The sequence below is a fragment of the Lacerta agilis genome, chromosome 2, assembly GCF_009819535.1.
Source record: "Lacerta agilis isolate rLacAgi1 chromosome 2, rLacAgi1.pri, whole genome shotgun sequence".
NCBI classification, from domain to species: Eukaryota; Metazoa; Chordata; class Lepidosauria; order Squamata; family Lacertidae; genus Lacerta; species Lacerta agilis.
The window spans coordinates 88,472,592-88,484,640 of record NC_046313.1 but is presented as its reverse complement, the minus strand read 5'-3'; the positions used below and the strand labels follow the sequence as shown (position 1 = coordinate 88,484,640).

The 12,049-nt window shown below is 40.0% G+C and overlaps 1 protein-coding gene across 1 annotated transcript in view; it reads left to right on the top strand.

Annotated features, from left to right (window-relative positions):
• Positions 1 to 9,395, top strand: part of LRRN1 (leucine rich repeat neuronal 1) — a 32,834-nt gene extending 23,439 nt beyond the window's left edge. The window contains exon 2 of the mRNA XM_033141185.1: positions 6,102 to 9,395. Within this exon, the coding sequence (XP_032997076.1) occupies positions 6,289 to 8,439 (2,151 nt within the window). The 5' untranslated portion in view covers positions 6,102 to 6,288 and the 3' untranslated portion in view covers positions 8,440 to 9,395. The remainder of the gene's footprint in view (positions 1 to 6,101) is intronic.
• The last annotated feature ends 2,654 nt before the right edge of the window (positions 9,396 to 12,049 follow it).

The following is a 12,049-nucleotide window of genomic DNA, read 5'->3' as shown; positions in this document are numbered from 1 at the left end:
CACTATCTGCAGCCTCTAGACCAACCTCAATGGTAGCCCCACATAGAGCACATTGCAGTAATCCAACTTTGAGATGATCAATGCATGGATGATTAGTGGTCATGCCGTCCTAATCCAGAAACAACCATGCCTGTTTTACCAGCCAAAACTGACAAGAAGGTACTTCCAGACACTGGAGACTCCTCTGCCTCCAGCAGCAGAGCTGGACCTAAGAGCACCCCCAAATTATGGACATGTTCTTTCAGTGAAAGTGTGCCCCATCCAGAGCAGGCAACATACTGTACTAGTTTCCTGGACCCAAAAACCACTCATCCACAGAGCCTCTGACATGTCTGGATTCAAACTCAGTTTATTTGCTTCCATCCAACCAATCACTGTATATGGACACCAGCCCAGGGCCTGCTCAGCAGCTCCTGATTCAGATATTACAGAGAAAGAGAAATACAGTTTTGTAATAGTTTTCAATTCTACCCTTCAATTTTCTCTTGGATAAATGGGGAAATACTAATGTCCAGTTTATTTTGAGTTCATTATTGGATCTGTTCCTTTCTTTCCTCAAAAACAAGGATGAAGAGAAAGGTAGATAAGCAAAGGCAGTTCCCTATTTCATTTCCCAGGGATCAATTTTGTGGTGTTTGGTCTAAATCCATCTTTTTGGAGCATTTTAGACAAAAGAGTTTTCTCTTATTTTTCCCCCTGAAATCTGTTAAAGCAGTTCCATACATTGTTCTGTGAGTAATTGCTTCCCTGATCGGCTTGCATAAACCAACTTGATACAAACAACTGCCATGTAAAATTATACAGTTTCTTTAATTGTTTTAGCCAGAGGCCATTTCAATAGCATCAACAACAGTACAAATAATTACATTAACAATCATGTTGGCCAGAGTGTTCAAACATCAGAACTCCCGCTCTTTAGCATAATACACCATTATTCAAATAAATTGTCTAATAATTTCACAGATGATCCCCCTGAAGAAAACTCCATTAGCCTTTGCAAACCAAGACCGGATTTCAAATGCAGCCTATGCAAACTATGTTCCCTTTTTATGTAATTATTTTCTCCCTAGACCTTAATGAATATTATGTGTTATAAAACAATATGTAATAATATTTGAAAATAAGATTCCTCATCCTGGGCTCTAACCAGACAGTTATAGATAAATTTTCAGTATCCTGACATAATTTTTGTTGTGTATTAATTAAGACATTCTGTCAGCCGGGTGGAGTAATGTCATTGGTCAGTTTAAGAGTACAAGCACAATCCACAGCCTGATTGGGTCCCGCCGGAAAGTTCGAATATTATTGGTTCCCGCTTAAATGTATCTATCCTCTCTGTACCAGTGTGCCTTTAAATAGAGCTTCCCCTGCCCCCATTCCCCAGTCTTGTCCTGTCCTGTTGGTTACCTAACAATAAAGAGCTGTTCACGAAGAAGTGTCGCTGGATTTATTGTTCCACGAACCCAAGACACAACAATTTTTGAAGCTGCTTTGTTTCCCTTTTTTGATTTTTGTATTTTAATTTACCGTAGTGTAATCAAAGTGTGAGCGAGTGGCAATCGAAGAGTGGTTTCAGTGACTGGATTTGTGTAGAATGTTGCATGGAGCTGTGATTATGTTGTTTCTTCTGTTTTTAAATGACCTATTTCTTGCCATTCACAGGCAGGTCCTGTGCGTGTACTTGTACTGAAGATTTCAGGAACCCTCAGGACTTTTGTTCTGATAATGTATTGTGTGGATAGTTTTGACTCTTTAGTATGACTGTGTGTTCTGTAAAAACAAATTAGGTAAAAGTAAAGGGACCCCTGACCACTAGGTCCAGTCATGTCCGCACTCTGGGGTTGCGACACTCATCTCGTGTTACTGGCCAAGGGAGCTGGCGTACAGCTTCCGGGTCATGTGGCCAGCATGACAAAGCTGGTTCTGGTGAACCAGAGCAGCGCACGGAAACGCCGTTTACCTTCCCGCCAGAGCAGTACCTATTTATCTACTTGCACTTTGACGTGCTTTCGAACTGCTAGGTGGGAAGGAGCTGGGACCGAGCAACGGGAGCTGACCCCGTTGCGGGGATTCGAACAGCCGACCTTCTGTACTTCTTCACAACAGTGCACTGGAATTTGCTCAAACAAGATGTGATATCCGCCAACTGGGATAGCTTTAAAAGATGATTAGATTATATCACGGCAGATAAGGATATCTGCTAAGATGACTGAGAGGCAGTGTGCCTCTTATACCGGTTGCTAGGAATCACAAGTGACAAGAATGCTGTTGCACTTGTGTCTTGTTTGTGGCATCTGGTTGATCACATTCCAGACTTTATCAATCTTTTTTTTTCATGAAGTCAGCAATGAGTGTTGGGGCCAAGTATTCCTCCCTCCCCTCCTCCTGTCAAGTGAGATTTACATTATGAAGATCACTACTCGCATTGAGCCAGAGTTGTAATTATTATTTATACCATGAGATTCCTAGTAATACAGTTCCAATATTTGGACTTTGGAGAGCAGCTTCACTTTTCCCATTTGATTTTTTCAACAACTGCAACAAAGCAGTGTTGTAATCCACTTTGAACCACTGCCTACCATTATGGGCATACACTTGCCTTCAAAATCCTTATTTCAAGGACTATCTTTACCCATATGAACTGATTTGGACCCTGAAATCATCATCTGAGGCCCTTCTTTGTGCCCCCCTTGCATAAGAGGCCTGGAGGGTGGCAACACAACAACAGGCCTTTTCTGCATTGGATCCCCGTTTGAGGAACGCTCTCCCCAGAGAGGCTCACCTGGTGCCTTCATTACATATCTTTAGGCGATAGGCAAGAACGTTTCAGGCCTTTAGCTGATTAAACATTCTGTGTCCCTTAAAATGTGTTTTGTTTTTGTTTTATTATGCATTTTGTGTTCTCGTTTTGTATTTTTATGTTATGAACCACCCTGTGATCTCCAAATGAAGGGTGGTATACAAATAACAACAACAGCAACAAAAACAACATAATGCAATCAGCACCATCCTGAGCAGAAGTTTTCCATTAGTGCCATATCTGTAGTACAGTGTATTTGTGAAACCTGGCCTCCTTCCTGTAGACTCATTGCTAAATGAGAGTTGGCTAGGTAAACTGGCATCTAGATATTTATTTCAGACTACAGACCAGAGACGTAATACATTAAAAGGCCAAAAGCGCACTTATAAAAGTACTCAAAAGTCCAGTGTAGAGTTCAGTTCTTTTCTCTTTCTTTTCCTCTCTCTCACGATTTCTGACTTGCTCTCCTCCTTTTAAACTGCTTTTGCGCTCCAGTCTGAACTGCAGTTCACCTGAGTGCAAAAATTAAAATGGGAGCACGGCATGTGGAAGCAATTGCAATTTACTGTGTTAAAACTGAAACAGACTTTCATTAATAGATATGTACAATCAATCACTTCTAGCCATTGTTTAGAGAGAGAGAGAAAACTAGTATGTACATTATTCATAAAGAACATTTTCCCAGTTAAAAGAAAATTACATTTCCCTTCTGTAAGAGATCACTTATTTTAAGAAACAAAAGGAGCCATGCATTTAGCAGAGTGGGCCCATTTTTGTGGAACTCCCTTTCACTTCAGGACAGATACGCTCCCTCCCTGCTGAACTTCCGGTACTTACTAAATACTTTATTATTATTATTATTATTCCAGCAGGCTTAGTTTTAACTCATTTGGGTCTCCTGTACACTGCTTAGAGAATACTGTGATTAAGTGGTGTTCAGATTATTGACATAAAAATAATGAAATGCTTAATATTTGCTATTCCGTTTGCTGAAACCAGAAATGTACAGTATGTGATATGCAGTTGATAGGATGTAAATATTAACACCAGAATCGATTTGAATTTGCAGCTTATCCTGAACCTTGCTGTGTTTTGTATGTTTTACTATAGGCTTTGTATAAGTCTCCATAAACAGATATAGCCAGAGCAGTTTTAAGCACATAATTGAGAACAATCATTCTCCTTGCTGAATAGAAGTTATATTCATGGAATCAATTACTGTAAACTAATGAATGATATTTGAAAGGGAGAAAAATACTTTGTGGATTAACAGAGTTATTAGGAGTCATCTAGCACCCAACATCTACAGAAGCTTCCTATTCATATTTATGAGATGAATTTCTCTGCATGTACAGTGGGGGGTGGCTGAATATGGAACCCTTGAGAATTGGCTTAGATGATGAGAGAAAGCGAGAGAGAGAGAGAGCACTGAATTCACAAAATGATGCTGATTTCCTTTTTGGGTGGAAACAAAATAGCCAGTTTAAGTCTGCCAAAAATATTGTGTACTTGCAACATACATAGAGTGTGCATCACATCTGGACAAATATTGAATCCTGAGACAGGGCCTTGGAGGGACTTTGGTCTTGCTAGAAATGAAGAGGGATTTGTACAAAGTTACACAAGTTTGATGATCCAGACATCAAAATGCTGCAGACAGTTGTTTGCTCAAAGCAAAAGTAATTTCTTGCAGTTTACTGTACAGAGAATCACACCCATATGGAATGATGTTAGGAAGTCACAGCAAGCAGCAAAGTGGGGAGAAAGCAGAGGGAGAATCAGTTGTGACTGACAGGTCAGGCATGTATTCAAAGCAAAATGAATCCTCCCCAAAATCAGCTTTGAAGGTGCCTAGCACAAACCTTACTAGACTTATTTGCCTGCAGTTTGGTAGGTTCCTTACCCAGGGGGGCACATCTCTCATGTCTGAAGTTTTCAGACCAATTGCCCACAAAATGTATGGGAAGGTCAAGTGATTCCTTTTTTTTTAACTCCACACAAAACTGCAATGGGAAAATCACTCCAGCTGAAATTTTACAGGATTCATTCCCTCAGAAGATGTGAGTGGCTGCAAAATCTGTCCATTTCTACCTAAAAATAAAGAAGTTATAGATAATATCATTCACATTGAAAGGTCCTTGGCATAAAAAGCGTCCTGTACCTATTTGCCTGTAATTGGGCTGGTTTTATCCACTGTGGAGGGATAATACTCCTGCAAATGTTATCCACTCCTGACAAAGTTATGCCATCTTTTGATTTCCCAGGAATGAATAGGCAGGGAAATGGAGATAGGGACCCTAAGCTGAATTGGGCAACCTATGAACCACCAGGACCAAGACAGACTGTTTTCTAATGCCCTGAATTGGGTCAGAAGGAAATATTGTCAGTAGGCATCCCTCATTTGTACAGTATTTATTAACTGTGTGTGTGTGTGTGTGTGTGTGTGTGTGTTCATGGATTGCAAATATATAACTATGGACTACTACCGGTAGAGGGATGGGCAAACTGCGGCCCTCCAGATGTTGTCAGACTGCAACTTGCATCACCCCTGACTACTGGCTTTGCTGGCTGGGATGGTGAAGAGTTAAAGTCCTGCAACAGCTGGAGGACCAGAGGTTCCTTTATACATGGTCCAGTAGCTCCATAGAAACTTCCATGTTATATATCTGATGCATCTCCATAAGTTAACATCTGGCCGCTCAAGCAAGCACAACATTAGCACAGGAAGCTGCTCATAGTAAGTCAGACCATTGGTCCATATGGTTCAGCACTATCTACACTGACTGGCAGTTGACCTTCAGGGTTTCAGGCAGGAGTCTCTCCCAGCCCTACTTGGAGATGCTGGGGGTTGAACCTGGGAACTTCAGCATGCAAGGCAAATGCTCTGTTGTTACTGAATTGCAACCCCTTTCCCCAATCATGTCACTGGAGACTACTCAAGATTGTCATCCTATGCAGTTAGAAGCAGTTCAGTTTACATGAGTAAACAAAGTCAAGAGGGACCAGAATCTGTGTGGGGAGAGACACCAGTGAAATACCATTGTTGGGGAAATATTTTACGACATTGAACTCCAATCCAAATGTTGTCTGTTCTATTTATGATTAAGAGCAAACCACTGAATATTTGATAAGCAATTTTGAACATTTGTAATAGGCATTTTTAGAAGTTCATTAAATCAATATTGGCTGCATGTAGAAAAGCTCTAATAATAGTGTACTGAAAATAAAGTCTCCAGAAGACAGAAGGCTTTAATTTAGGAAATACATGACATGCATTTCATATCTGTTTGTTTCTTTTCAGATGTATCCCAATATATTGAGGAACATAGCTTCCGTAGAGTGAAAGAACTAGGCTTGGTGAAGAGACATCGCATCGCTAACTGTTCACAAGAACATAACAAGAACATCTTCCATCTTTTGAATGCCTAAGCATTTGATCTACTAGTACTTGCAAGTAGTAAACCAGAAGAACCTACTAGGAAACCGCTATGGCTGGGATTAATTTTACATTAAAGGTTTGCCATTTGGTTCTGGGATTACTTGTAAACCAATTTAGTGCATCTTCCATACCGAATAATGAATGTCCACAATTGTGCGTCTGTGAGATAAGGCCATGGTTTACACCCCAGTCGACCTATAGAGAAGCTACAACAGTTGACTGCAACGATCTTCGTTTAACAAAAATCCCCAGTAATCTTTCCAGTGATACTCAAGTTCTTCTTTTGCAAAGCAACAACATTGCCAAGACCACCGATGAGCTCCAACAGCTTTTCAATTTAACAGAATTGGATTTTTCACAGAATAATTTTACTAGTATAAAAGATGTGGGGCTGTCAAATCTTACTCAGCTCACTACTTTACATCTGGAGGAGAATCAGATCATGGAGATGACAGATTACTGCTTACAGGATCTGTGCAATCTTCAAGAACTTTATATAAACCATAACCAAATCAGTACCATTTCTGCAAATGCATTCTCAGGCTTGAAGAACCTTTTAAGACTTCATCTTAATTCCAACAAATTAAAAGTTATTGACAGTCGCTGGTTTGATTCTACACCCAACTTGGAAATTCTGATGATTGGGGAAAATCCTGTGATTGGGATATTAGATATGAATTTCAAGCCACTCTCAAATTTAAGAAGTCTGGTTCTGGCTGGTATGTACCTGACTGACATCCCTGGAAATGCTCTAGTAGGCTTGGATAGTCTTGAAAGTCTCTCATTTTATGACAACAGATTAGTTAAAGTTCCTCAGCTTGCACTTGAGAAAGTTCCAAATTTAAAATTTTTGGATCTTAACAAAAACCCAATCCACAAAATCCAAGAAGGAGACTTCAAAAACATGCTTCGGTTGAAAGAACTTGGAATCAACAATATGGGAGAGCTGGTCTCTGTTGACAGGTATGCATTAGACAATCTTCCTGAACTTACCAAGCTTGAAGCAACGAACAACCCAAAGTTATCTTATATACATCGTTTAGCATTTCGGGATGTTCCTGCTCTGGAAAGCCTGATGCTTAACAATAATGCCTTGAATGCAGTCTACCAAAAAACAGTGGAATCCCTGCCAAACTTGCGTGAGATCAGCATTCACAGTAATCCCCTTAGGTGTGACTGTGTCATCCATTGGATAAACTCAAACAAGACTAATATCCGTTTCATGGAGCCCTTATCAATGTTCTGTGCTATGCCACCAGAATACAGGGGGCAGCAAGTCAAGGAGGTGTTAATACAGGATTCCAGTGAGCAATGTCTTCCGATGATATCTCATGACACATTTCCAAATCATTTGAATTTGGACATTGGCATGACTGTCTTCTTGGATTGTCGGGCTATGGCAGAGCCAGAACCTGAAATTTATTGGGTAACTCCACTTGGGAATAAAATAACTGCTGAAACCCTTTCGGACAAATACAAGCTTAGCAGTGAAGGGACTCTGGAAATATCAAATATTCAGACCGAGGATTCAGGAAGGTACACATGTGTGGCTCAAAACATAGAAGGAGCAGATACAAGAGTAGCTACAATTAGAGTGAATGGAACGCTGCTGGATGGTACTCAAGTTCTGAAAATATATGTCAAACAAGCAGAATCTCACTCAATCTTGGTGTCTTGGAAGGTTAACTCTAACGTAATGACGTCCAACTTGAAATGGTCATCCGCTACAATGAAGATTGATAATCCTCACATTACCTATACCGCTAGGGTCCCGGTGGATGTGCATGAATACAACCTCACACACTTGCAACCTTCCACAGATTATGAAGTCTGTCTCACTGTATCTAACATCCATCAGCAAACTCAAAAGTCCTGTGTTAATGTTACTACAAAAAATGCAGCATTTTCCCTTGAGATTACTGACCAAGAAACAAGCACAGCTCTGGCTGCAGTCATGGGATCCATGTTTGCTGTTATTAGTCTTGCCTCTGTTTCTGTCTATGTTGCTAAGAGGTTTAAGAGGAAAAACTACCACCATTCACTGAAAAAGTATATGCAAAAGACCTCTTCCATCCCTCTGAATGAACTCTATCCTCCACTTATTAACCTCTGGGAAGGTGACAGTGAAAAAGACAAGGAGGGCGCTGCCGAAACCAAGCCAACTCAAGTGGACACGTCCAGAAGCTATTATATGTGGTAACTCAGATGGTACTTTGCTTCTGGTAGTAAGGAGCACAAAGACATTTTTTGCTTTATTCTGCAAAAGTGACAAGTTTGAAGACTTTTGTATTTTTTTGACTTTGCTGGTTTTGTGGCAGAGTGGTGAGGACAGGTGGATATTTCAAAATGTTTTTAGTATAGCGTATCGCAATTGTTTTGACACACACAAATGGCAGCTTCACTTAGCTTCCAATTTTTTTTTAGTTCTGCTTAATTTAACAATGCTGTTCTAACGATTGGGGGGTGGGGAATGGAAGGCTGGGATTGCCCTTTGATTTACAAGTCGCATGACCCCTTTCTTCTGAAGCCATCAACAGAAAGTACAGTGTCCTGCAAAATCTTAACTCGACCAACTTGAAAATACATTAAACCAGCTTTGTCATAATCTGGTCTAAGGACTCTTTTACTTGAGATAAAATGACAAGATTTTGAACAATGTTAGTTGGCTGTACTGTAATGTTGTATCAACTGATTTGAATGTTTTTTGACTATGAACAACAGGTTTTTTTCTTTTTTATAGCTGAAGAGACTTAGGTAAAGCTAACAAAGCAATTAAATGTGTACACTTTTTCAATGTAACAAATTAAATGTTAATTGCTCTTTTATTATATTTAGTAGAAACTTTTAAAGAAAACTTAATTTTTTCTGTGTAATCCACCAACACCTGGCATAGAATGAAGACAGAAGTATAATAAATTATAGTTTTTGTTTGGGTTTTTTTTTAGAACAATTGCAATAATGTATCTTTTTAGTTGCATCACCAGCTTTAATGGGTGATTATGTTTTGACATAAAATATATCCAATCTTATATAAAATTGTGGGTCTCTGGGTCAAATTTAGATTTCATTTTTTTCCTAAAAAAATCTATTTTATCAAATGTGAGTTTTAGTCACAGTTGGTTTATATATTAAACAAACAAAAAACAACCAAACCAACATTCTATGGATGGGTATTTCATTGGAAGCATGTTTGCTGAAGAAAAAAACTTTGTATGTCAGATGCACAACTTCTTGTTATGTTACAGTCACATCAAAAGCATGTTTAGTGTTTTTCTTTCTATACTGTATGAACTACGTTCCAACTGGAACAAATGGTATCTTTCATTAAGAGAAGGAAGTCAAGCTATCCCTGGTTGCTTAATGCCCATGAAGCTTAATGGGACAGACTACTGAGTAAATGGGCTTAGGATTGCTCGGTAGGACAATACTACATGTATACATTTAGATGTGATCCAGATTTTCCTCCATTGCTCCCCAGTGGTAACACAAGTTATTCTTCTCCTAAAATGTCGATATACCAATAACTTTGAGCTAAAGGGAAGCTTTAGTTAGAAGCTTGTATTTTGCTCTTACATAAAGAGTTATTTCTGATGTGAGCAAGAAACCAGAGGTTATGTGCAACGTTGATGTGATATATCAGGATATTCAGCAGATGATGCTGAAAGCTTTCCCCCTTTTTCTGTCTCTCCTATTCCAGTTACATGAAAACATGATTTGAAGGCACAAAATCCCGAAAGAATTAGTGCTTTGAACATGTTACTCTGCTTGTCAAAGAGAGAGATTAAACGTGCAGGTGCAACTCCCTTTACAGCAAAAGGAAATTAGTTCAATAGATAGTGTACTTTCATATATTGAGAGTGAAACAGTAGGTGTGATTTTAAACACCAAAAGCCCTTAATTCTTGCCTACCCCCCTCGTACTGTTGTCAGTACTATGCATAAAACGTCTGTGCAATACCACCCCTGCCATACCCTCATACCCCTCTTAAGGTCTTAACTATTCTCATATATGAAATATATTTTAAAAAATTGTCTAGTAGCACCTTAGAGAACAACTAAGTTTGTTCTTGGTATAAGCTTTTGTGTGCATGCACACTTCTTCAGATACACGAAAGCTTATACCAAGAACAAACTTAGTTGTTCTCTGAGGTGCTACTGGACAATTATATATATATATAATTGACTGCGTCAGACCAACACTGCTACCTACCTGAATCTAGTCACACATATATACAGGGTGAGTCTCTTAAAAGAGGCCCTGTGGAACATGTGTACTCTGTATCCACGGGGCCTCTTTTAAAGGACTCACCGTGTACAACCTAAGACTCCAAGAAAGTCTTGCTTCAGCCATGGGTGTGGCCTTGGATCCAAACAGACATGAGACATCATGCTCTGCCTGCTGCTTTTCTTTTCCCAGTCACAGAACTCCTTAACCTAAGATTCCAACTCAGATTGCTTCCAACTCTAAGCTCTGGTTTTATCCACCCATTTGCCATCTCTCACAAGCTCTTTGATACTTTGTCTTTTTAATGGCTCATCAATCAGGAGGCTAGCTTGGTTTAATTACCGTATTCCATAAGACGCACTTTTTTCCTCCTAAAAAGTAAGGGGAAATATCTTTGCGTCTTATGGGGCGAATGGTGGTCCCTGGAGCCAAATTCCTCAGGGGCCAAAAGAGGATCATACTTTTTATTTTACAAAGAGAAAAAGGGGTGTTGAACGGACCCCGCTCAGCAGCTGATCAGCAAGAGATGGGGGGAGAGATAAGAGTCCCCGGCTCCCTTTCAGCCCCGCCACCTTGCCCAGGCCTCCATTGTTTAATGTGCTGCAGAGGGAGGTTGTTTGTTTCCCCAGCAACATGTGACTGGCTGATTAGATTATCTGTCTGGAAACTGTAGGAAAGGCTCCCTTTCCTTTAGAAGCTGCAGAAATGTGAGTTGAACCCCATAAAAATGGGGCTTTTCCTCTTTGCTTTTCCCCCTTTGCAAAAAAAAGCTGCAAAACTTTTAGCTGATCCTCAAAAAAAGGGCTTTTCCCTTTGCAAAAAAAGCTGCAAAACTTTTAGCTGATCCTCAAAAAAACAGGGCTTTTAGAAGAGGAAAACCAGGGGAAATTTTTTTTCTTGTTTCCTCCTCTATAAACGAAGTGCGCCCTATGGTCCGGTGCGCCCTATTGAGCGAAAAATACGGTAGCTGTTAACACTTGCTAAATTGAGGGGTTAAAGTAGTCTATCGCTCCATTTAACAGCCAAAGGCTTGATTGGATTCTAACACTTTGCTGGATCCAGGGATTATAGTGGTCTGGCCATTTCCCAGAATTAGAAGCCTTAAATTCTAACACTTACTAGTTCCAGGGATTTAGAAATGTCTTAACACACAATTTAATGCACAAGGATCTGGTCCCAGTTTTAACACCACAAATTCATAACAATACTAAACTGTGTGGCCATCCAATGAAATGGTAGCGATCAACTTGGATGGCTTTAGAAGAGGATTAGATAAATTCAGGTGGCTACCAACCCTGTTGATTATGTTCTACCTTCACTGTTGGAGGCAGTGTGCTCCTGAATACCAATGGCTGGAAACTGCAGGAGTGGGGTAGTGCTGTTGTAGTCTGGTCCTGCGTTGGGGCTTCCCATAGGCATCTGAGTGGCTACTGTGAGAATTATCATGCTGAATTAGATGGGCCATTGGCTTGTGCCAGTTGACTCCTATGTTCTAATTCAGGCTTCCCCAATCTCACCCCTCCAGATGTTTTGAGACTACAATTCCCATCATCCCTGACTACTGGTCCTGCTAGCTAGGGATCATG